Source organism: Misgurnus anguillicaudatus, chromosome 7 (genome assembly GCF_027580225.2).
Source record: "Misgurnus anguillicaudatus chromosome 7, ASM2758022v2, whole genome shotgun sequence".
Taxonomy (NCBI): domain Eukaryota; kingdom Metazoa; phylum Chordata; class Actinopteri; order Cypriniformes; family Cobitidae; genus Misgurnus; species Misgurnus anguillicaudatus.
This window is the reverse complement of record NC_073343.2, coordinates 22,158,377-22,184,777: the sequence shown is the minus strand read 5'-3', so window position 1 is coordinate 22,184,777 and position 26,401 is coordinate 22,158,377. Positions and strand designations below refer to the sequence as shown.

Here is a 26,401-nt window from a genome sequence, read left to right as displayed (position 1 = left end):
TTCCAAACGGAGTAATTTCAATACCACTGCCTCACTGTACTAAACACTGCAAATAATTACAAACTTTTGGTAGTTGTGATGAGTTCAAATTGCCAGGTAAGCTAAGAAAGAGTCTGGCACTGCAAATTTACTTCAGTTTAAAGTTAAATCAACACGATTGGTTGAGGAGGTTCCAGTTCCCAGCATGCTTTGCATGAGCCTGCAATACGAGAGCATTTTTTGAAATTAAGTGCTATTTTATGTGTTTTTTAGTAAAGAGAGAGACTCAGTAGTGTTAAACATTTATTTATGTTGGAGATTTAGAAGAGTTTGCTATTTTTTAGTTTTGTGGTTACCATTGTTCAGAAGTGTAGTGCCTGTGCTTAGGATGTAGGTCGGATATATGTTGCTTCATCATATAAACTATGACTGTGTGATAGTCTGCACTGAGTTCAGTCTCAATATACTTACACTTCACTTGTCTTAAATTTTCATGAGTCACATGATCTGTTTCTGTGACTTGTGAACAAAATTTATTGGTAAAAAGAGGTTTTAAGTACGGTATACAAAAAATATATATGGTAAAACAGTCCTTATAATAAACAGTAGTTTTATGTATATTGTACTTAAAGATTTAATAAAACGAAGCATAAACTTTTAAATTTGGGTTAACTGAAATTTTTTAAGTTATATTTAGTTAAAATTTTTGATGTTAGTTTACTTAAAAAAATTTATGTAATCAGTTTCAACAAAATTTTTGAGTACTCTGAACTTGTCGGGTTTTACAGTGTACATGAGTATTTACACGAGTAAGTATGGTGGCACAAAATAAAACGTGGCAATTTTTTAAGTGAATAAAAAATAAGAACTATATTGTATGGCGGAAGAGCCCCTTATTTGCAGCATTTCGACCTTGGCCGCATTAATATTGACGGACGTTTGAGCGAGAGGGGGAGCATTCAGTAGTGATGATGTAACTGCGCGTTTTATTTTGTGCCACCATACTTACTTGTGTAACTACTCATGTAACAGTCTTTAAATAGGGAAAACGTGAAAGTGTTTAGTGGCTTCTAAATTCATCCCTGTTTGGATCCTAAGGAATGAATAGGACAAGGCTATAAATGCCAACAAATTTACGACATGCTGTACAAAGATTAAGTGCATGCATTGAAAAAAGTTGAGGTAAGAGCATAGAAAAATATTGAAAAACTGTGGTGTTTTCCTTTAAAATTTCCACTTTGTAGGTGTGAGCAAAAATGTGCCGTTTTTGGGTGTGTCCTTTAAAATGCAAATTAGTTGATCTCTGCACTAAATGGCAGTGCCGTGGTTGGATAGTGCAGATTAAGGGGCGGTATTATTATAAGAAGAACCCCTTCTGACATCACAAGGGGAGCCAAATTTCAATGACCTTTTTTCACATTGCAGAGAATGGCTTACCAAAACTACGTTCTTGGGTTGTTCTTTTTCACATTTTCTAGGTTGATAGAAGCACTGGGGACCCAATTATAGCACTTAAACATGGAAAAAGTCAGATTTTCATGATATGTCCCCTTTAATGGTTCTTTAGGGAACCACAGATGGTTCTTCTGTCATCACTTTTGTAGCACCTTATAATAAGAGTGAATGTGCCATTTGTGGAAAGATTTGAGATGCTTATCCACATAATTCCTGGTAAGGATACAGAAAAATCTAGTCTTTGAATTGATGACTACCTTTTTTTTTACAGCAAGGAAATCTGAGTCCATCACTCAGTGATGAGAGGGAAGGAAGCCTATCTGATATAGTCCTACAGAATGAACTCAAGGTTAGTCCAGCAATCCCTTCTGCCTTCATTCATTTCATGTTGACAATTGCTGCCAATTTACCAATAAGAGAGGTTGTAGGATTACCAGTAATTTACTGGTAAGCATTACGTGTAAACGAAGAATAAGGATTAGAATGGACGACGTCAGAATGTTCAGCTTCGGGCCAATCATAACGTTTTGATACAGATGACACCCCCGCACTGTTTACAGACGTTTCCACATGCACGCTGCTTACAGTCGAGCACACCAGAAGTTAACGTCCACATCTCTTTACCAAAGTTACTTTGTGAAAGAGGCTAATGTCTTTTTTGCCTTTCATGTTTGCTCTGCAGGTGGAGCAGCTGACTAAAGACTGGTCTGACAGTTGGTATGATAAGCGGGCACTGCTGGAGCACTACAGTGTGGACATTAACCAGGAGAAAGCCGGAGTCCTTATCCAATCTCTCCTGCCCCACCTTATTGCTCTGGAGCCAGATGTCCTCTGCACAGGAGTCACCTTTTACCATCTTCGGGTACTGACCTAAAAGAAGCTTGCTACCAATTCAGGATTATGCAGCTATGCTTACTTTTCTCTGTCACATCTATATGGCCTTTAGCCTGTCTGCTCTCTGCAATAGTTGTCTTCTGTAAACTAATGGTTCTTTCTCTTTCCCTGCGATAGATTCTTCTTTCGTTTTTCTTCTGTCTTTTCTACTTTAGTTCTTTGTCTGAGCTACTTCTCACAAAAAGGTAAAACAGTCCAGAGCTTTAATGTGTGCTTTTTTGCTCCACTATCTTTTTCAGTTTCCTTTTTTTTTTTGTTTCCATATAGTGAGACTTAGTAGGCGTAGTGTTTATGTAAAATAGTGCTAAGAGAGTTTAGTGTTGGTGGCACAAGAAGGGCACCAGATTGTGTAGTTTCACACCTGGAATATATATTTTTAATGTACCCATAATGTGTCTTGACTTAAAGGATTAGTCCATTTTCTTAAAAGAAAAATCCAGATAATTTACTCACCACCATGTCATCCAAAATGTTGATGTCTTTCTTTGTTCAGTCGAGAAGAAATTATGTTTTTTGAGAAAAACATTGCAGGATTTTTCTAGTTTTGATGTACTTTGATAGAGCCCAACATTTGATACTTGGCTCGACACTTAACAGTTTTCTTCAACGGAGTTTCAAAGGACTATAAACAATCCCAAACGAGGCATAAGGGTCTTATCTAGCAAAACGATAGTCATTTTTGACAATAAAAATAACAAATATACACTTTTAAAGTACAACTTCTCGTCATGTAGATCTGGTCGTGAGGTGCCAGCTGACCTCACGCAATACGTCATGACGTCAAGAGGTCATAGAAGACGAACGCAAAACTCCGCCCCAGTGTTTACAAGTGTCTTGAAAGAGTACCGTTCCTACGTTGTTGTATGTCAACTGATACAAATTAATGTCTTTGTAGCAGTTTATTGTTTAAAATGGTCTGCAAATGTGCCTTTTATATATGTAACACGTGACCTCCCTACGTCACTACGCATTTACGTTAGGTCGCGCTGCCGGACCTAGACGAAAAGTTGTGGTTTAAAAGTACATATTATTTATTTTTCTTGTCAAAAATGACAATCGTTTCGCTAGATAAGACCCTTATGCCTCGTTTGGGATTGTTTATAGTCCTTTGAAACTCCGTTGAAAAAAACTGTTAAGTGTTGAGTTAAGTATTAAATGTTGGGCTCTATTAAAGTCCATTAAAATTAGAAAAATCCTGCAATGTTATCCTCAAAAAACATAATTTCTTCTGGACTGAACAAAGAAAGACATCCACATTTTGGATGACATGGTGGTGAGTAAATTATCTGGATTTTTCTTTTAAGAAAATGGAATATTCCTTTAAATATGCACGCATGCAAACATTTCACAGATTCCCTCTGTAACTTTGAGGTTTGAACAGATTTAAAGCTTACTGCAGAATAAGGGACGTTATAAATGTTTTGTTGTTGTTGTTTTGGGCATTCCCACACACTGACCTGTTTAAATCCTCATGATGCTTGTTTCTTTTTCGGTGCCACAGGAAGGAGTAACAAGAATTGGACCTCAGGATGAGAATCTGGAAGACCCACACATAGGTATCTCATATTCATCTCATTATCTTATGTACTTTATATACAGATTGGATGACTTTGAAAGCTTTGATTTACTTTGCTCCTCCCCATCAGTCTTACCAGAAGGATGCAGATGTGAGATTGAGAATCACAGTGGGGTGGTGACTCTGAAGCCGGTTGCAGGAAATATCTGCATGGTTAGCGAGAGAGAAGTCACTGAGCCCTTCAGACTTGCACAAGGTAAATGGCATGTGCACAATAATGTTACACTTATTTAATTTCAGAGCAAATACTGAACGTGGAAATCAATCAATGTATTTACGTGGGTATATATTGTATGTTGATCTCCTCAGGTGCAGTGATAACTTTAGGAAGGATTCATAAGTTCAGGTTCAACCACCCAGCAGAAGCCGCTGTTCTAAGAGAGAGAAGACGGGTACAGACTCCACATTCATTCACAACATCACATCTTCATACTCATACTTTCAATATACATATACAGTTATTTATTAGACCACCACCCAGTTTAAGGTCTGTGCCACAAACCTTTGGTATCAGTGATAGTCAAAATCTTTTTTTTTTGTTTTTTTGTTTCTGTAATCTTAATGCTCCAATATGTGTAAGCTTTTTAGTCACAGTAGTATTTCTAATGCTAAAATATACACCAATGATTCATTACATAATGTCCACCTGCCTACAGTAATTATAGGGTCGATGCATTGAAGTCCACTTGTGGTCGAATGGAACACAGCTAATGTAATTGTGGTTTCATTTTAAAATGACTGTTTTACAAGACAGTACTTTATTTTTGATTCAGATGTCCAGTTACAGTTATGTACTTGCAGTCCGTAATAGTAAAAGTAAGTTTTAATGGTTAAATGTTACGCTTGACTTTCTGACTTCTAACCCATATGCCAAAAAAAATATATATTTTACAATGTACTATGTAAAAAATAGATATATTAGTAATATATTTAGGAATATGTTTACAAAAAATATATATTATTTTGCATTTTTTTGTATATTTTGAAATATATATTTACAGGATTTAAAATATATTTAGCCCTCCATATATTTTAAACCAAGGAAATATATTCATTGTTCATTGAAAGAAAAACTTTTTTACAAAACTTTTAAAAATAAAAGGTTTGAATAGGTTTAAATGAAATATATTTTCAATTTCAAAAATATACTATATAAAATTAACTTAAACAGGTGGTTTAATAAATGTGTTAAGCTTAACATTAATAATTTTAAAGGAAAACACCACAGTTTTTCAATATTTTACTATATTCTTACCCCAACATATACAAATTAATACATACCTATCTTTTTTCAATGCGTGCACTTAATCTTTGTACAGCGCGTCGTGAATGTGTTAGCATTTAGCCTAGCCCCATTCATTCCTTAGGATCAAAACAGGGATGAATTTAGAAGCCACCAAACACTTCCATGTTTTCCCTATTTAAAGACTGTTACACTAGTAAGTATGGTGGCACAAAATTAAAAGTGGCGATTTTTTTTAAGCGGATAAAAAATGAGAACTATATTGTAGTAGTGCTGCAAACGAAGTGCTCTTATCTGCTTAAAAATCACCATGTTTTGTTTTATGCCATCATACTTACTGGAGTAACTACTTATGTGACTCAAGTCTTTAAATAGGAAAAACATGGAAGTGTTTGGTGGCTTCTAAATTCATTCCTGTTTGGATCCTAGGAATGAATGGGGCTAGGCTAAATGCTAACACATTCACAACACACTGTACAGAGATTAAGTGCACACATTGAAAAAGATAGGTATGTATTAATTATTAATTTGTCTAAGTTGAGGAAAGAACATAGTAAAATATTGAAAAACAGTTTTCCTTTAAGTAAGGCCAAGTAATAAATTGAGATACATTTCTAAACATATTAGTTTAATTTAATTTATTTACAATAATGTTAACTGTCATCATTTAAGAAATGTTGTTATATGCACTACATTATACGTTTTTGGAAAAAATGTGTTTTCAAAATAATTTTGTGCTTTGTGCAGAATAGTGAAGGTGGTCTGATTTCTACAGAGTCTGACTCCAGGTAAATATGTTTTGGTTCATTAAAAGAACCATGAAAAACGTCTTGGTAATGAGTCCTTTGGGAAAATATTGTTTATAGTGCTCACTTTGTGTTCCTTGGTTACTGAAAGGAGTAATAAAACAACAAAAGAAAGGATAAATGAAAGTGAATGAGTGTGTTGGCTTTGCAATGTAACAGTCAAATAAATGAGGTTTATTTATGCTTTTCAGCACTCGCAGTCACATTGTTTTTTGGTGGGTTAGTGTCTTATCCTCATTGTGGTGTTGTGTACTCAGGGTTGCAGGTTGTAATGTGAATGGCAATGGGGCAGACCCCAGACAGCGACTAGAGGAGCAGCAGTGGTACATACAGTGTCTACGAGAAGCGATTCGACTGGAACAGAAAAAAGCAGAAAGAGATCTGGAAAGAGAGCAGGCCCGTCTCCAACAGCAACACACTGACAGTGAGTACTAAACACGTAGATGGACAGAGTCGTAATTAAATGCTCGATTTAATTTTATAATGATTATCCTGTTGCTGTGACATAATGCTTTTTAACCTTAAGAAAAATTGTGGTAATTTTGAACCTGGTATTTGTGTTTTTAAGATCAATTATATTTTTTATTTTTATAACTTTAAAAAGTTTGTGCTGGCTTTATATTTTGACGTAATTTAACTTATTTCAATATTAGTTGACTCGATAACTTTTTTAGTTAACTAATATTTTTAAGTTGAATTAACTCAAAATTTTAAGGCAACATGAACACTTACTTTATAAGTATAAGTTGAACCAAGACATCTTTTTTACAGTGTTTTTTAATATTTTACTATGTTCTTACCTCAACTTAGACAAATTAATACATACCTATCTTTTTTCAATGCATGCACTTTAAATCTTTGTACAGCAAAGTTAGCATTTGTTAGCATTTAGCCTAGCCCCATTCATTCCTATGGCTCCGAACAGGGATGAATTTATAAGCCACCAAACACTTGTTTTCCCTATTTAAAGACACGAGTAGTTACACGAGTAAGCACGGTGGCACAAAATAAAACTTTTGTTTGGAGCCATATGAATGAATGTGGCTAGGCTAAATGCTAACACATTCAAGAAGCGCTGTACAAAGATTAAAAGTGCAGGCATTGAAAAAACATAGGTATGTATTAATTCATCTAAGTTGAGGTAAGAACATAGTAAAATATTGAAAAACGGTGGTGTTTTCCTTTAAATAAATGTCGTTTGACAGTGTATAACCCTAGTCAAAACTCTCAAATGATCTTCCAAAACCTAGAATAACTGTTCACATCCACTGTTATTTCAGTTGCACAGCCTAATGCTCTAAATTTCTGTACCTTAAGTCCAGAAGTGGATCGTACAAGAAAAGCAACGACTTGCAGTCCAAAGGGAGAAGGGAACACTGGAGTCAGGGGTTCAGACAGATCTCAGTCTTCTTGCTCTGGTTACTGGTTCGTCGGGTGTTGAGGAAAGCAGAGCTGAAACAGTATCACCGTTATTCTTGATGGGTGAAAGGAAAAGGGTGGTGCAGGAGGAACTACTGAAACACCACACTTTGCGCAGAGCTGAGAACCGAGTGCGACGCAAAAGGTTACATTATCAGCTGGAGAAGATTGCAAGAAAGCGTCATCTACTGGAGGCAAAGCGAGAACTGCAGAGACTAGAAAATGAACTTCTTAAAGGGGGAGATGAAGCATTATCTCCAGAACTGGGGTACCCCTTTAGATCCAGGGGACGCCCATTGACTTTGCGAAGACATTCCTTCTCTGCTGACCTGCTGTCCAGGCTGTACCCTCAGCACAATCCAATTTTCAGGTAGAGATCTTTTGGTTCACGGAATCACATTTAACATTTCAATATTTGGGGCAGCACACTGGCTCAGTGGGTAGCACTGTTGCCTCACAATAAGAAGTCCCGGCTAGGTCAGGTGGCCTTTCTTTGTGGAGTATGCATGTTCTCCCTGTGTCAGCGTTTACTCCGGTTTTCTCCCAAAGGCCAAAAACATGCATGTTAGGTGAATTGAAGATGCCAAATTGCCCCTTCCCCAACGTGTGTATGGATCAACTTGGGTGGATTAAGTGGTGTATGGATTTAACCAGTTCTAGCCATAAATATAAACGTAGATGCTGGAATGGCGTTAAGAATAAACAGACATTTAAGTATTTGAATTTACCTGGTCTGATAATGCTGGAGTACATTTTACTGAACATGGAGTTAATCATGTGAAGATTATAATTCATTTTAATGTAACTAAATACATTTCAGAGTAAATCTACCTGTCAGGTAACTGATCAATATCATGAAACTATGAACAGTGAGTTAATATTATGATTAATGTTTAATGAGACAGAGGCTAATTACAGTTTTTCCCCCCCATTACAGCCAGTTTCTTAAAAGAAATACATCATCAGCATCTCTCTCTGGTTTTACTTGCACCACTAAATCAGTCTTTGATGAATGTCTTCAAGATCAAAAGATTAGAAGGCGTTCAAACACGATGCCCTCAAGATACCAAAGATCCTCAAGTTGGCAAAGTTCTTCAGAAAGCCTCAAAAGTTCCCTCAAAGAAGCGAGATCAGCTGAAATGACTGAAACCAAAGCTGCTTTATCAAGGTTGTTAGTCAAGAAAAATGCAAGTGACCAAGACAAGCTTTGTTTGGATCCAACCTCGAAAGCCACTAGAAAAGTATTACCAATAATAAAGCAATTAACCGCACAGAAAGGTTCGGTCAAGGGAACAAAGAGTTTATCTCAAGATAGGAGTAAAGGTTTAGAGACCATTCGCAAAGTTTTTTCACGCTCTGTTGGCCCTGGTATCAAGACTGCCTTGGCGAAGGTTTTCCGCAAGCCGCCATCAGGGTCACATGGAAGCAGAAGTGTGAAATCTTTGAACAAGACAATCGGTCAGTCAGACAAAACCAAAACTGCAAAAGGGGAAAAATGCTCTATCAAATCGACAAAGTCCTATGAATGCTTGGAGCAGCTTAGCTCACTAAAATATCTGCAACAGAGGCACTGGCATAGCACAGAAACTCTGACAAATACCACCAACAAATTGGTCGAAGTACGAAAAGAACCAGTTGGGTGGGTTGGCGAGGATGATCGCAATGGATCTTCAGACTGTGATAGTATTTATTCATTGGATTCTCTCTCCTCGGCTTATGCTACAGCTCTGGCTAAGCAGCTTAAGCAGGAGGAATGTGATTTCAGTGAAGCTGAAAGTGACAACAGTCAGATGTCTCAGGACTCTCTTGTAATGGAGAGCAGTGCGAAGGATTTTACTGCCAGACCAGCCCACATACTTAATAAAGTTTCCAGCCACTTGACCTTTGGTAAACCACCACCATTGTGCAGCTCTCAACCAACCACTAATAAAGAAGAGATGGAAATATCCAAAGAAGTACCTGCTGAGGCTTTCTGGAGCTCAAAGTTTAAAATGGAAAGTGACAAAGGCATGGCTAGGGAAATTTCAACACTAGTGTCTGAATGTAGACCTTGCAACGATGCTAGTATAAAAGAACCAGATGTGCTCGCTTTTACTGACGCTTGGTCATCCACTGATGCAGTAGACAGCCCCAGAATTATAAGCACTTCAGGACACTCATCCAAACAGGACTTATACACACCTAGAGAGAACAGTTTCCAAAGCCTTACTAGTCTGGAGCTCTCAGACAACATGAACATCTCAGAAGACCAGAGCTCACCTCGCTCCGACTCCACTCAGGGGGACATTGCCACTCTTGAGGAACAGAGCAACACGTCCTTTGAGAATACCTTAATATTAAATAGTAATGAAAGCGATCTTAGTTTTATAACAGTGCAGAAGAGTGTTGAGATGCTGAAGGATATTAAAGAGCCAACTACCAATGCAGATACAAGTTCAGATGATGTAGCACACACAAATAAACCAACCAATAACTTAAAACTGTTGGAATACACAGCAACTGAAGAACTGATGATTCACTCTTTTTCCAAAGATGGTGACATCTCAACAGGTATGGATACTTTACAGGGCTTTCAAGATAACTCTAGTAGGAAAGATCAACCAATTAGAGGAGACAACCAATCTGGTTACCAAGCATACCCAGGACATTCTTCTCTGAAGTCAGACGATCTAAGGTCAGGTCAGCTTTTATTATGCCATGGATCAGTAGATACAGAAGTCAAGAACTCTGAAGCATGGCAAGGATTACTAAATGTATCTCATATCGGGATGGAACATCACTCTAACATTAAAGAGGATGTTCAATTGAACAAAAGCAATGGGAAAACGTTTGAGGAATGTCATGAAGACTACGATTGTGTCTACTCTAAACAGTGCACTAAAATTGCTACCAAAGATAATGCATTGACAATCGAACAATCAAAGAAGCATGATGAAAATGTTACTAGCTTTGATAATGAACACTGTGTTGTGCGGTTGTTGAGTGATCCAGTCACAATAGGTCAAATGAACAAAGAAGTCCTTATTAGACACATCAACCCACCAAAGAAATGTAATGGAGATGTTTCAGATTATAAATTATCACTATTAACTACTGATGAGGAACAGTCTGCTTGTTCAGATGTCAACAGTTCTGATTGTTCAACCATCAATAGCGAATTATTAACAAAGCTGACAACTTTTGAAGATTTGAACATAGCAAACAAGATGGAAAACTCAAATGAAGAGCTGGAAATGAAGGAGATAAAATGTGCCAGTGATGCTCACAAAGCTGTAACCAATAGAGATCATAGCAATATTTCTAGAAATGATAGCAGTGAATGTGATGGTGAATTGACCACTACAAATTCAGAGTTTGAAAACATTTATGTAAACTGTAAGGAGGAGGACAAAAAGGGTGCCATTCAGATTATGGAAAGGAAGATGTTTAATAACAGATATTTCCAGATGAGTGACTCTGCCATTAATGATAAAATATCAGAGGTGGTAAAGCAACATTTTACAATGTCTCTAAGAGAAGATTCTGGAGAAGATCTCAAGTCAGACACAACCAAAGAAAACATTTCTTCAGCTCAGCTGGAACACCTGAAGTCAAAGAAAAGCACACGTGGATTTGAATACAAAGACAATCATGGTCTACTTGTTGAGGGTAATGGCTTACAGGCCAAATCATCTATGGCCAAATCAGAGTTCCTTACAGACAACACTACAGAGCATTTGGCAAACTATAATACACAAACAAAATCAAGACAATCTACAACTATAGTAAATGAGACACCGCTGAGCTTTATAGAAAGATCATCTACAAACAAAGGAGATGAACAAGTAGGAATCAGTGATAACATGACTTCAGTGGAATATTGTGCCATCGAAGCACAGGGACCAGATGGACAAAATGGGAGTAAATCAGTGGTTTCACATGACAGTAAATTAAGAGACAGTACTAAACGTCTGGATGCTTCAAAAACTGTTCAAAAGAAAGATTTCACCACCATAGGGAATATGGAGCGTGGCAAAGTTACTGTAATAAACCCAATGATTTCCTGTATGTTTGCACAAGAAAGTCCATCTCCTGAACAAACAAATATGTTGGATCAAATCAGGGAGATTGACCAGCAGAATGCCCAAATGGTCAACAATACAACAAAAAGTTTGTTGGACCTTACAAAAACACAAGAGAACACATTTGACTCTAAACTACTTCGACATTTAAAACTTTTCAGTGAAACTTTGTGTTCACCAAATACTCTATCCAGTGAAAGCAATATTCCTCAGGTCTCACTACCTTTTGAAGCAACTGGGAATCATATTGGTGTGCAGTTTGAAGGAAAATATATAAATGTGGCTAATACATTGGTGGAGAGTGCCGGTGCAATGTTACCTAATACTAATTCAGAGGGCCAAATTAAAAGGGGAAATATAAATTCAATTTCACCTAACTCAGTTATGGATCAGTCACATGACAATCACCATGTTTCTTTAAGCAAGCTAGCGTTTTATGAATTTGGTCCAGGAATCCTTGGAAAGGATCGCAGGTCTGCAAGCCCAGATAAAATGGGTGCTCAACATCCCTTAGGAAACTCTACCATTTCTATTGGGATTTGTGGGGATGAGAATAAAGAAAAATCTGTGGATCAAATATATCACAGTCACAGCTCTGATGATATAAGAAAAGGTCAGATTCTTTTAGATTTCAATCAGGCACCGCAACTTCGCAGTACCTCACAGTCACAGATGGACAGTGTGCTCAAAACTTGTATTAGTAAAAATACTCCACAGGATTTTCCACAATCAGAAAATCAGTTGCAAATGATGACTAAATCTCAAGATAACAATGACTGCATGAAGGGAGAACAGAACTGTTTTAACCAATACGTGAAAAATGATGAGCCATCTGCTCTTCAAAAGCCCCACTCAACTGAGCCTGATAAAGATATGGTCAAGCCCTCAATAACTGAGGTATATCGCAATGCAAAACAGACTACTGCCAATCAAAACCAGAACAACTATACATTTAAATCTAAAAAAGAAGAACATTTCACAACAGTGGATGCTTCAAAACATGTTGATAACAAGAGTCATAATGATGAGAAAAGAGAAAAGCAAAAGCGATATAGGAAGAAGGCCCACTTTAAGGCACCGTCAAGTTCATCCACTGATTCTACACATGATTTATCCTTAGATGAAGGTGACGCATCTAAAATGCATGTGCCTGTTAAGGGCCACTATCCTAAATGTGCTTTACAGACCCCTAGCAGGCAAAATCCTGTTGTTCATAATAGACTCAGAAATCCACCACTTGGTAAAAAAAGCACATCTTTATCTTCAGCAACTAGTCTAAGATCATTACAAACACTGTCAGGACTGAGACACACCCAGCAGCTTGAGAATGAGACTACTACATGTAAGGGGGTGCATGGCTCCACTGAAAAAATGCAAAAAGGTGATGATGAAGACATTCATTTAAGGAGGAATGCTTCTATCAAAGACCAACAACTTCAGGATGCAGATTTGCAGGCAAGAGATTCTGCAATGCATTTTGTCTCAAGTGATATTAACCCTTTTATTCATACAAGAACTGCTATGGGGTTGGACAGAGCAGTCCACAAAAACCAGGCCTTTGGCAGTGCTGCCAATATATCCTCCAAAAATTCACCCCTCAATAGTCCTAACAAAAATATTACAAGGTGCTGTAGCGTAGACAATGGATTAAATATTCAGAACTCCCCTTTTAGTTCCCATTTGAGCACTTATGCAAATAATAAAGGACTCTCTAGCACACTGAGTAGTAATGAAGGTTCTAGAGATCAAATTTCTTCTGGGCCTTTACTGATGACACCACCTTATTGTTCTAATGGCTCAAATAAGAAGACCATAATAGCTTTAAAATGTGACTCTAAAGAGGAATTATGTCATAGCTCAGGTCAAGTTGACGAAATAGTTCTGGTCTGTTCTTCCAAGTATGATTCACAGAAAAATGGGCATCCAAGTCCAGGCAAGTGTGATCACGGTGTACAAACTATTGAGGTTGATAAAGACCTTAAAAGAAGGCATTGTCACAGAAGAAGCAGCACTCAGACACCAGTATCTAAACCAGGAATTGGAGCTCCAAACACATGGACAAGTCTTCAGAACATGTCCGAACATCTCTCCGATTTGATATATGACACCTCTGATCTTCTGGGCAACATACAGTGTATGCGAACAGGAGAAAGACCACCAAGAAATGAGCGTTCTAAAAATTGTTTCAAATTTTCAACTGTGAATTCTGACAACAAATACAAAAGAGATTGTTCTACACAGACTTTAGTGGACATTGGGATCCAGACAGAGACAGCACATGCATCAAAGAATGCTATGGCCCATGAGGTCAATGTTATTGTTAAAGTAATTGGGTCAGAAACTTGTAATGTATCTCAGCTGGATGGTAACACCAAGATCTTCAGGGATAGATGTGTAAACGAACCAGACTTTGAAAGAATTAAAAGCCTCCCTGATTTGCGGCTGAAAACCTCAAAGGCAGCTGGCAGTCAGAATTCTGTAGGGTCTCCACCAAAGGTTGTTTCATTAGAGAAAGTTGCCCCAGATCAGACTTTAACTAGTTTGGAAGGACTGCAAGATAACTTGGAAGATAGTTCGTTAGTCGATAAGCAATCTTCATCCATTTATCCTGGAGGAATACAGTCTTCATCAACAAAGGGAGAGAAGAATCCGACTTGTCAGAAAAGTGTAGACCTAAGGAATAGCTGTAATAAAAAAGCTTTGTTGATGGATCGTGCATCCTCACCTATCCTTACTGTAAAGGCTGCAAGATACGCCCAACAATGTCCAAATAACCAGCGATCAACAAACCGTGAGACAACTGAAAAACAAAATACCACAGCTAACCAATACACCAATGTAAAAAGCGTGTCTCCCCAAAACATATATATGCTTAATGAAAGAAAGAGATGCTCTCATGTTTCACCATCAGAACCTCAAAGAAAATGCCTCTCCCCACCAAGTAGTACTGTTGATTTGCAATCTGCATCATCCTCAGTTGGTCCTCAGTCCAAACATAAAATCCCAGGCAGACTTCATTTGTCCTCTTGTAACAATCGACTGACTTATGGTAGTAGTATCCTAGAGCAAGATCACAAATCACCCGAGTATACGCTCAAGAATTGGGATAATTTAAATCAAAATACCCCACAACACCAGGAAGATGATGTGATGTCCATAGTGCCAAGTGAGTGCAACACAGATGTCCTGCTTAGCATCAATCCTCTGAGAGAGACCAGCCTAACTGTGGAACATCAGTGTATTCCTGATGATCTTCCTATGCACAACAAATTTACTAACTGGTCTGGCATCAACCAGCAGCCATCATCAACGCATAATAAAATAAACAGATTACCTGGACAACACTTAAGCCCAAATTACCTGCGAGCAATGGAGTCAGAACGACCAGAGCCTTTGGAGGAGACTGATAGAAAGACAAGAGAAATTGTGAAGTTGAGAAAAGAGCGTGAGCAGGTTTTAGCATCTGTTCATCTGGATATGAGCCCTCATAAGCTGACGGTTGAACTCACGGAGGCCAAGTTACACTACGGGCAAGGGGAAACAGACACTCTTCTTAAAATCCTCAAGTGTGGATCCAAAGAAGAACCTCCGGCCTTTACCAAACAGGAGCTCATTGACAGGTGCAATATGCATATTTTATTACATTTTACTTTATTCAGCACTTTTTACTGAATGAAATTGAATTGTATCATTAGGCACAAGAAAAGCATTGAAAGCCTAAGAAAAGAAAGAGATGTCCGTCTCCAGATGTGCCGTCGAGCTCGAAGCCTGAGTCCTGGTAACAACCGGATCTCTCCAAGTCATGAGAGGGAACATTCTCAGAGAATTTCCGACCTGCCAAGCAGACGAAGGGAATATCTCCAGCAGCTCCGCCAAGAAATAGTTGAAACCAGCAGGTGATTTAAAAAATACACAAAAAGTATATCATAGTTTGACTTAAATTTTACATACTAAACCAAGTGTTCTCCCTCGGAGTTCCCGATCCACCAAGACGAGAGGGTCAGTGTCCATCTGATATTGAGCTTCTACTGCGTGACTACAGCAGAGCCCGTGAGGAAGCAAGAGCAGAGATTGCTCGTGCACGTCACAGACTCCGCGAGAGGACAGAGCAGGAAAAGAGACGAATTCAGCAGCAAGCTCTTGCACAGGCGGTGAAGGTCAGTGCCATAGAGAAAACGTCATTATGATTTTTATTAAAGGTCGACCGATATGGCTTTTTCTCTGGCCGATGCCTATATTTAGAAATCAGGGCAGCCGATGGCCGATATGTTTGGCCGATTTTCTATATGTACATAATAATCAAAATGTTCTCATCATTAGCAGATATTTTAAATGTAAAAATGTCACTATTTAAGTCAAAGTATTTAAAAAAATTATGACTGGTCTTTCTGAAGAGTTTTACAACCTCCTCTGCACCATGAATTTATCAGACACAGATATTACCTGACACTCTGCTCATCATCTTTGATCAGTTTTTTACCATGGCTTTTATTGCTTTGTGGGATAAAATCCTTATTTGGTAGACCTGATAAATTATTTATTCATCATAAAGTTAACATAGTAAATGTCTATGTTTTTTAGTTGAGACTGTTATTTAGGGCAAATCTTTCTTAACACATTTACATTCTCATTTCTGAGGCACTATAAGTGACTGATTGTGCTGACAGTGACGTCTTGTGAGTTTAGTGTTGGGACAGATCTGTTATTTCAACCGTTCATTCAAACGAATCTGTTCAAAGGAGTCAGTTCGCGAATCGGACCCGTTGTATTCTAATCCAGGCTGAGCAGCGCAAAGTGTTACTGTAACAACACGAAAAACATTCGTGCTGCTTAATTCGCGCGATCCCGCCATCGTTTACTAAAGCTGTTTGTGAACAAGGCACGGCTGCACACACACGGGAGCGATTTGCTTGCAGCAAGAGGCAGCGTAACGAGTTCTACAACAATGCTTAGGTGCCCGCAGTTGCGCCTGCCTATTTTTTTTATTATGCCAAAAATCGCCAATTAATCGGCCCGGCCGATAAATCGGTCGACCTCTAATTTTTATACATAAAGAGTTACTGTCTTTAGATTGCATTTAAGTAGTTTAGTAGTAGTTTCAATGCAAGCACGTTGTATTATACCAAAAACACAAAATAACATTGTTTTTAGCAATGAAATAGGTGCCCTTTAATTTATTCTATCTAGTGCAGCAATGGGCCAAAACGAAATATTTTGGATGCACTTGGACGAAAATGACTTTTAAAATTTATTTTAAGATAGTTTTTGTATTAATGTATATAATTGTAAACTTTGTAATTGTGATCTCCGACACTAGAGACACATTAAAGTGGGATCACAGACAGTGGCGCATCACGCCGAACTTTGTATTTTGCCAAAACCGATTATGCCGTTTTTGGCAGAACATTTTTGTCAGCCGAAATTTTGTTGCGCCCCTAATTCTTCTTTTCTTATTGTAGGATGACCTGCGTTTTCGCACTCGCATTAGTAACAGTACATTATGCACTGGATCAAACCTAAGTCTTTCCTCTGGGCCCACTTCAGGCTACAACAGTAGCAATGCTGCTACACTGAAAGACAATACATCACCAACAATTCAGGTAAGGCGGGAACCAAAAAGTCTTTGCATGGTATTACTATAATATATATTTTTTAATTCTCTTTATCTCTTCATCCCTAAGATAAACGGAGTCCCAGAATTTAAAGTGAGGACTCGACCACCGGTGATCCCTTTACAAACTTCAAAAGCACAGCGTAGATGGTTGTCAGTCCAGGGTGAGCAATAACACTTTAGAACTAAAAACCCAAGGACTATGCTTGAAATCTACTTTGTTCATCTAATCTCCTTTTGTCTCTAGATGTTAGCCAGGAGACATTTGTCACTGAATACGAGTCCTCCTCCACCCCGTCATCTCCTCCCTGTGCTCGACAGCGCACCCTCTCTTTTGGCTCTCCCTCATCTATATCAGCTTCATATCAGGATATTGCAGACTGCACTCTTGCCAGTGCTATTTCTGAAATATGTTATTGTGACGTTCAATTCAAAATATGCAAGCACATTACTTTATAGACTTTAGGACTTTTATTAGATTTTTGTCTGATTTTGTCAGATATATTTGGCTTCCGGTGGTGATGTGAGGAATCTGCTAGCAGGGAAGGCAACCAGTCAATGGAGGTAAAATAATACTCATGTATATGCATTCGTTGTGCATGTTTAAAAACCTTTTACAAAGACATCTTCCATTATGTATCAATCTTGAACAGGCATCAGGGTGTGGAAAGAGGTGTTCAGATCTTTCATAAGGCCACGGCTAAGACCACAGCTCATGGGTTTCTCGGAGCGATGGAGCTGGAGAGACCTCTGGACAGTCTGTGGTATATTGTTCGAGACCACTCAAAGACTCATTTATACCACGAGTCTGTTAGATCTGCCTGGACACAACCACTGGATGAATGCAACCAACTAGGTAAGACACAGAAGTGATGTTTATAACCTCACCATCAACTATATCACTAGCACCAAAAAACATGTAGACCAGTGGCGGCCGGTGACTTCTTTTTTTCAATGGTGCTCGATGCGAAGTTTGTCACAACATGTATGTAGCCCATCATGTGTGTGGTCCCTTATTTCAAAATATGTGTTCTGCACGTCGAGAGATCCTGTGTGCATCACGTGTCTTGTCAGAATAAGTGCCTTCTGCAGATGCGTCTAAAGGGTTTATGATAAAAGAGACGCTTGCGTTTGCCAGATACTCGCATAATCTTATGCGTAATCAGTCATGCAAGTTTAATGTTAAGGGAGTGTCTTGCGTGTTTTTTGTGAACATGAGCGTCTCTCATAAACGGTTTTGATGCGTGTGCAGCAGGCACTTATTTTGATGCACACAGGATCTCTCGACACGCGAAACACATATTTTGAAAAAGGGAAACACACACATGACACTCCGAACACTTATTTTGAATTAGCGCCCCTCGGATGAGCAGTCACGAGCCGCCACTGATGTAGACCTTCAAATTTGTACTCGGGGCCCCATGACAATATGTTTAAATATTTTAATAAACAATACTGTGCAAGTCTTACCGTGGGTTCACACCAGATGCGTTTGAGGCTTCAAATTCGCGTCTACGTGTGTAGTTGGACGCTTGAACATTTTAAGTGTACTCGCTTCATTCCCACATGAAATTCTAGTCATCTAGACATTCACACGGAAATTTGCGTCATGGGAGGGGCTTCTACGACTCTGCTCGCTTCCTGTAATCACGTCACTACTAGAGCAAGCTCCTTATTGGTTTACGTGGTGAATTTTTCCGCCAAAGTTCAGATTTTTCAACTCGCGTGTGTCCCACGGCAATGCTCAATTCGCGTCATTCGCGCTAACTTGACGTGCGAGACCTCCAGCCGCGCGTTAACGCGTCTTCACATTGACTTAACATTAAAATCACTCGTGCTTGACGCCTCTACCGTGGCTGGTGTGAACGCAGCATAATGGCATTGTTATTTTAGCATAGTTGCAATGACCATCCATATTTATTTAATGTTCTCTTTAAAGTCTTGAATAACCTTAGTGTATGAAATGTTACCTTATCCTTATTAAAGGGCATATATTATGCAGAATCCACTTTTACAAGGTGTTTAGACATAAATGTGTGTTTACAGTGTGTGAAGAAATTTTACACTCTTCTTCTTTTTTAATCCCAATTAAACCAAAGCAGTCTCATTAGACATGCCTTTTGATTCTCTTGGCCCACAGCCACTGACTGACTGGTTAATTTTACTTTTCTAAATGTGATTGTTAGCACGTTGTAGCGCTAATGACTAGAATTTCACACGCGGCTTTCACGCGCGAATGAAGAGAGTACACTCAAAATGTTCAAGCAGCAAACTAGAGATTTGACGCCTCAAACGCGGCTGGTGTGAACCCACAGTAAGATTTATACTGTATAACATCTTGTAAAAATGGGCATAATATGTGCCCTTTAAAATGAGTTATTAAAAGTGACACGGAAATGATAAAAGTTATTTCAACAAAAATCATGTATTGTTTTAAAGATTATTTAAAGGTGCATTGTGTAGGATCATTTGACAGAAATGCAATATAATATACATAACTATATTATCAGTGTATAAAGGCCTTACATAATGGACTGTATTGTTTTTATTACCTTAGAATTAGCCATTTTTATCTACATACACCGTGGGTCCCCTTACATGGAAGCCACAATTTTGCGGCATCATGTTTCTACAGTAGCCCTAAACGGACAAACTGCTCTACAGTGCGTTTGTTACTACGTAGTCTCAGGGCGCACTCACACTATACAAACCAAACCGCGCTCGGGCGCGTTTGACCCCCAAAGCCTGGTTCGTTTGACTAGTGTGAGTGCTCTGTACCGCGCCTGAGCGCGGTTTGGTTAAACGCGCCCAGGCCCACTTGCAGAGGTGGGCTGGAGCGCGGTTCACTTGGGCCAGGGCGCGAAAGGCTGTAGTGTGAGCGCAATCGCGCCTGGGCCCGGAACAGGAAGCGTGACGTCAGTTGTGCGACAGTCGTTCATTCCGGCATTCGAGCAATATGGCTACCAAGGGTTCACTGTGGTCTACGGCCGAGGTTCAGTGTTTGATCGATATCTGGGCTGATGAAAGCATTCAAAAACAACTGGATAGTACGCACAAGAACTCCGAGATATTCGGTAGAATTCGTGACTATCTTTGTAGTCGTGGTTACAAGAGAACCATTGACCAGTGCCGCGAAAAGTTGAAAAAGCTGCGTGCTCAGTATCTGAAGGTACGAGATGCACTCCGCAGATCAGGCAGCTCATCTGACGAAAAAGACCGGTTTCCGTGGTACGATGCAGTCGACAAAATAATCGGGCTTAAACCGAGCAGCCAACCGTGTTTATTACAATCTTGTGAAACACGTACACCATCTCCATCAGCAACGACCGTTCCAGAGAACAAGGACCGACGACGGCGTCGAACAGTAAGTAAAACTTATTTTTGGTGTTATTTCATTCATTTGCTGAACATGAAAAGTGTATTCGTACATTTATGTGTATTTGTAAATATAAACGTTTGTCCCTTACGAAAATTTACTACGGTTTTACTATACTTACAACAAAAAAAAAACATGGTTACTGTAGTAAAACCATGGTAACCACAAAATAAACATGGTTCTGTAAGCCATAGTCTTCGAAACCCGTAGTGAAACCATGATTACTGTAGTAAAAAAAGTTGTTTTGGTAATAGCAATCACAAAACCTCACCACAAAAGCATGGATAATTTTCATAAAGGGTGTGTGTCTGTAATTTTATATATATGCATATGAGAGAGAGCTGTTGCCTCTGATTACACAGATGTTCATAGTTTTGTTTATAATGTATGTTTCGCTTATCTTTTTTTAGACTCAACACTCATTTCAGAGAGGTCTCACAGTGGCGATCGTACCGAGGAGTCACCTGAGACTTCTGACACGAACGCAAGCTCGGACAATGTTCCAACGCCCTCACGACAGTGCCGAAAGAGGAAAAGGAACACTGATATGGGTGACATGATGGCTGCCTTCCTGGACATGCAGAAAAAGCAACATGAAGAATTCATGCAAGGGGAGCAACAGCGTTCCAAAGAAGAGAAAGAGATGCTGGATAATTGGATGAAGGCACAAATGGACATGGAGGAGCGCCGGCAACAGCTGCAGAGGGAGGAACGTCAAGAATCAAACAGGATGTTCCAACAAATGATGAACAGACTGTTTGATGCTATGGTTCCTTCATACCATCAACACACACAATTGTCCAGTTATCATATGTCTCCACAGCACAGTTCTTATCCTGCACGTCCAGCAAGACAATCAACCCCATCATCATCATACATTGAGCATCCTGAACACTCTGTGTATGAAGACATATGAAGGAATATAATATTCCAAATGTCTTGAACATAAACACTTTTTTTTTTTTTACATCTAATGGCACTCTTGGACAGCCATTGTTTAATCTGTGCCTTTTTTGTTTGTCTGTATGACCACTGAGTGGTTTATTTTTTCCAAAAAGCTACTTATACGGGGTTTTTTTTATTATTAAAGAATCATTATATAACAGCACACTACCTCTGTATATTACATGGGTAATATACATAACTGTTGATTACAATGTCTCATTACACAGTGCACAGTTTATAAGTAATGAAGGACATACTGCGCTTTATAGTTTGCACATATTTTTCCCTAGATGTGATTTAAAATATTTATACTTTAGTCAACTTTGTTTACCTTCTATGTGTGATATTTTATAACTATTATTCTTAAATATTTTTTAAAATTTTGTAAAAATAAAACTTTCTTCAAAAACATACTACTCTCTGTCTTTATCTCTTGTAATGCTATACATCTTAGTAGATGAAGTATTGATTAATCTCCTGCATTAAATAGGATGTGAGATACAGTGTATAAAACACTATTCCTAAAAATGCATAAAAAAATCACACAAAAATGCAAGTATACTTCGAAACTATGCTTAAAAAGGTCAACTTTGTATGCCTGATGTGGCCTTGTGTGATTCCATTGTGGTATATTTTATGGTGTTGTACTATTGTGGTACAATGCTCACTCAAGGTAATTTTCAAAAATATATGTTGGTATTTTAACTAAGCTGTTTCAAAAACTTTACATACCGATGGTGGTGGGACAGATTTTTGTAATCATGTTGATGCAAATTACTGTAAAAAGAATCTTTAGCGCATGTAAAAAAAAGGGGCAAAGTAGACACCCTGTGGTTCATGTCACCTTTATTTTTTAATACATAGTATTTCAGTTCACCTTCCTTAAAGGAGCATTTCACCCATAGAGACAATCTTTATTGAAAGTGTATCATATCTGTAGTCGAAATGTAACATACATTTGGAATTTGGTGCCTATCTGACCGAGAAAAGGGGTGATTGTAGTCTCACCCCCTCAACAAAGATATTGGACCGTTCCAAAACATGACTGGGGTTCTAACTATACAAAGTTTAATGCAAATAGGTGAAGTGTCCCTTTAAGATAGGATTGACCAATCAATGTAAAACAAAAATAAACAAGCCATGTTGCATGGAAGCAACACAATAATATACAGGATTAAAAAGCATGACAATGTAATTGGAATAGAAACTATTTATTTATCACGAGCACGATACAAAACAAGCAACAAAGGATCAAAAAGCATTACAGATTTGCAAAATATGAACATAGTGCATCTCGATAGGCACCTGACATAGTGTTGGAATTAAGAGGGTTACATTCACGAGACTCAAAATCTTCATGAACACGAAGGTCTCTGTCATCAAATTCCTCGTCATTACTTTCACAAAAATTGTGAAGCACACAACAAGCAGAGATTATGGTATTGATGTTATCAATTTGGCAGTCATAGCGCTTCATTAAACATCTCCATCTTCCCTTAAGAAGACCGAATGCCCTCTCAACAGTCATCCGTGCTCTGCTTAGTCGGTTGTTAAAGGTTATCTGTGCAGGGGTTGTTTGTTGTGTTTCTGGATATGGCTTCATTAACCATGGCAACAACGGATATGCTGCATCCCCTAAAATGACAATTGGTACGTCTACACCAGCAAACCTTTCTTTGATATCAGGAAACAGTGTATCACTCTGACCCCTTTCAAACAGTGATGAATTGCCAAACACTCGTGCATCATGGACTTTGCCCGGCCAACCCACATTTATGTCCCAAAACCGAAGTCGATGGTCAACCACACCCTGCAGGATGACAGAGTAAAAACCTTTACGATTGTAATAGTCTGCAGGGCAGTCAGGTGGAGCCAAGATCCCAATATGAGTACCATCAATAGCACCTCCACATTGCGGGAATCCCCACCGGTCACGGAAGCCCTGAATTATGATCTGCACTTCATCCACTGAGGGTGTCCGGATATAAAGGGGCAGCAACTTGTCCACTATTACTGATGCAACATGATTAGCAATAGTAACAGCAGTTGACTGTCCAATTGCAAATAAATGGGCTATGGTCCTGAACTCTACGTTTGTTGCTAGTCTCCAGATGCTGATCGCCACACGCTGTTCCACCGGCACTGGTTTCCTGAAAGTTGTTGTTTCTCTATGAAGGTATGGCCGAAGGATGTTGCACAATTCCAAGAACGTTGTCTTTCTCATTCTGAAATTGATCCTCCATTCAGTGTCCGTCCAGCTTGTGAGAACGTGTTCCCACCACACACCATATCTCTGCTGCATCCAGATGGTCCTGAGGAAGAACATGAAAGTATATTCATTGTTAATAAATTAATGCATTAGACTGATATCTGTTAGCACTTTGAATTGCAATATTAAAATAAACGGTGCACTGTATTAGTGCACACATTTAAGACTTAATGTTTTACTATATTTACTACTATAAACTTCAGCACATTACAGTAATTACTGTACTCTATTGAAGTGTACAATACAAAGTTGTTGCGTTTACTATAGTTAATGTATCAACCACAGTGAATATTATTGTTTACATTAATGAACCATAAGAATCATAGGATGTATAATTACTATTACTAGGACATTACTCTCTACTTGTGTACGCACATTTGGCAATACTACAACAGAATACATATTTTAAAACTTGGAAAGTATAGTTTAGATACATCGATAATAATTACTGGTCCTGTTCTTACCTTGTTGATGAACGGGAATTGTACTCGGTTAGTAAAGCAGCAAACTCTTCCCTCAGCTTCATTTGCCTCCTTGCAAATCTTCTGATGCGCGCAGCACGGTTACGTTTAAATGTCTGAGCGGCATACGCGATAGATCGACAAATCACAGTGTTTGGCATAGGACAAGGCTGTGTATCCCCGCGACCCAAACGATTAAAAAGTAAAAGCAACAAACGCAACATCTCGATGGGCTCCATTGTTCCGAGGAGACAACGCTTCGCTTCCTGTTGTGATTCAAGCAGTCGCATCATAATGACGTAAGCGCCACGAACGCGTGACGAAAGCGAGCTTGGGCCCGGATAGATAAGTACAGTGTGAGTGCAAGCGAGTGGGGGAAAAGGGAAGGGGTGGCAATCGCGCCCGGGCATGGTTTGGTTTGGTTGGGATAATGTGAGTGCGCCCTCAGACGATGACATGTTTGTCCTGTGATCGGTCCTGTGATCTCTATGCTATTCGAAAGGGAGGGGTGCAATATCCAACCTCACCACTAGATGCTGCTAAAAATCTGCACACTGCACCTTTAATAGAGAATGTGAAAATAACAATAACCTATCTTTAAAAAATTGCTCATTGCGGCATAATTTCAGGGATTACATATGTCTTTTTTTCCCTTTATGTAGTCTACCTGTTAACAGACACATCTAATTGCCAGCTTAAACAGCCACGGGATTTCTGCTGCCTAAGTACAGAATCGAAACAGGTATTTGCTTTATCCAAAAAAACACTGAATTTGCATTATCATGGAAAACGATAGCATGCAAAATGTATCATACCAATCTTGCAAATATTCACTTGATAAATACATGATCACATGATGAATTTGCCTCAGTACATTCACTACATTTATAAGGGTAGGCGTTACGTTTAGGTTTTGGGTAAGATTAGTAAATGTAGAATAAGTTCATGCAGAATAACAGACAATATTCTAGTAATATGGATGCTAATAAGCTACATGTAAATAGTGAGAATTGGACCTAATGTGTTACCAAATACATTAGTAGCACTTGTGAAATCACTGCATTACCTTGATGAGTACTTTTTTTCTTAGGATGATATGTGGGTTTTGGCCATGCAGTCTATATTTGAGGAGACAATGCCACGCCCCAGTGTGGATACTGTTCGTGGAGAAATGCTCCCCAGCGCATGGATCTTTCAACCCAGTCAGCGTAATGGTCAAGAGGTAACCACAGTCATCTACATGCTTCAGGTAAGCTTGTATACTGTCAATGTGTATTAATTAGCAATAAGCATTTACGTGATAACTCGCCAGAAAAATATTTCTTACCTTTATGTGTATCTCCATATATAGGTTGACTTGGGAACTCCGTCCTTAGCTCCTAAAATGCTGAATACAGTGTCTAGGAAGCAGGCAGCTGTCATAGCGGATCTTAATGCTTTCCTTTCTTTATGATATGAATGATTTCATTACGAAATCAGGTCACACTTACAAGCACTTACATTTAAAACCATGAAGGTTTTGCTCAAATTTGCACCTCATTTTTTTTGTCCTTGACTTGATTTTTTGCATAGCACTGATGGTATGAATACCTGTATATTGTGTAACAATTTATTTGCCACTTTGTTTTAGTGATTTTTGTGTTATTAGGCGATTTTTGGGGGTTCCAGCCTGTGTCAAAGTATTATTTGATTTATCAGTCTTATAAACTTTACAACAAAGTCCCAAAGTTTTTTCTCTATTTATGTACATTTTATTTCCATACAGTATGTGTCACTTGATTACTCTTTGATATAGGCTACACTATGCAAACAGCTCTGCTTATTGTGAGTAGGGATATTTATACCAAAACAGTCCACTATATTACAGCATTCCTTTAATTCATAGCATTGCTTTAAAGGAAATGTTCACCCAAAAATAAAAATTCACATCATTTATTCATCTTCACACATCCCAGGTGTATGACTAATCATAAACAGAGTTATTAAAAAAAATCATATATATATATATATATATATATATATATATATATATATATATATATATATGGGATGCATAATGATTAATCTCGATTAATCTATTGTAGAATAAAGGTTTTTGTTTACATCGTATATGTGTGTGAACTGTGAATAATTATGAATTAATAAATATGCACACATGCATGAATAATTTTAAGGAAAAATATATATTTATATATTACCTGTAATTATTTATATTTATATATAATATAAATTATAAATAAATATACAAATTTAAACATTTCTTAAATAAATATATGCATGTGTGTGTTTTTATTTATACATAATTA

The 26,401-nt window shown here is 38.3% G+C and overlaps 3 protein-coding genes across 3 annotated transcripts in view; 2 read left to right on the top strand and 1 right to left on the bottom strand.

Annotated features, from left to right (window-relative positions):
- The window catches only part of LOC129417651 (uncharacterized), a 77,290-nt gene extending 51,187 nt beyond the window's left edge, over positions 1-26,103 (top strand). The window contains exons 14-32 of the mRNA XM_073869168.1: positions 1,706-1,783; positions 2,117-2,296; positions 3,830-3,884; positions 3,975-4,100; positions 4,214-4,296; positions 5,895-5,935; positions 6,211-6,377; positions 7,271-7,742; positions 8,310-15,053; positions 15,129-15,329; positions 15,425-15,590; positions 16,893-17,033; positions 17,115-17,208; positions 17,292-17,434; positions 17,544-17,608; positions 17,698-17,900; positions 24,758-24,837; positions 25,186-25,344; positions 25,447-26,103. Coding sequence (XP_073725269.1) covers positions 1,706-1,783; positions 2,117-2,296; positions 3,830-3,884; positions 3,975-4,100; positions 4,214-4,296; positions 5,895-5,935; positions 6,211-6,377; positions 7,271-7,742; positions 8,310-15,053; positions 15,129-15,329; positions 15,425-15,590; positions 16,893-17,033; positions 17,115-17,208; positions 17,292-17,434; positions 17,544-17,608; positions 17,698-17,900; positions 24,758-24,837; positions 25,186-25,344; positions 25,447-25,548 — 9,300 coding nt within the window. The 3' untranslated portion in view covers positions 25,549-26,103. The remainder of the gene's footprint in view (positions 1-1,705; positions 1,784-2,116; positions 2,297-3,829; positions 3,885-3,974; positions 4,101-4,213; positions 4,297-5,894; positions 5,936-6,210; positions 6,378-7,270; positions 7,743-8,309; positions 15,054-15,128; positions 15,330-15,424; positions 15,591-16,892; positions 17,034-17,114; positions 17,209-17,291; positions 17,435-17,543; positions 17,609-17,697; positions 17,901-24,757; positions 24,838-25,185; positions 25,345-25,446) is intronic.
- LOC129414817 (myb/SANT-like DNA-binding domain-containing protein 7) lies at positions 19,878-21,778 on the top strand. Its single transcript, XM_055168923.2, has 2 exons — positions 19,878-20,408; positions 20,831-21,778. The coding sequence occupies exons 1-2, from the start codon at positions 20,001-20,003 to the stop codon at positions 20,978-20,980; spliced, it is 558 nt and encodes a 185-aa protein (XP_055024898.2). The 5' UTR covers positions 19,878-20,000; the 3' UTR covers positions 20,981-21,778.
- On the bottom strand, positions 22,195-24,527 carry LOC129449171 (uncharacterized). The gene is made up of 2 exons (XM_073869584.1): positions 24,099-24,527; positions 22,195-23,677 (listed from the first exon to the last, which is right to left on the bottom strand). Exons 1-2 carry the CDS (start codon positions 24,503-24,505, stop codon positions 22,627-22,629), a joined length of 1,458 nt encoding a protein of 485 aa, XP_073725685.1. The 5' UTR covers positions 24,506-24,527; the 3' UTR covers positions 22,195-22,626.
- Positions 26,104-26,401: the final 298 nt, after the last annotated feature.

Bases quoted from the DNA above. Each gene is read 5' to 3' on its own strand.
- LOC129414817 (XM_055168923.2), top strand. From the start codon at position 20,001: ATGGCTACCAAGGGTTCACTGTGGTCTACGGCCGAGGTTCAGTGTTTG. The intron at 20,409-20,830 runs GTAAGTAAAACT...ATCTTTTTTTAG, and splicing joins ACCGACGACGGCGTCGAACA to ACTCAACACTCATTTCAGAG.
- LOC129449171 (XM_073869584.1), bottom strand. From the start codon at position 24,505: ATGCCCGGGCGCGATTGCCACCCCTTCCCTTTTCCCCCACTCGCTTGC. The intron at 23,678-24,098 runs GTAAGAACAGGA...GTTCTTCCTCAG, and splicing joins AATTCCCGTTCATCAACAAG to GACCATCTGGATGCAGCAGA.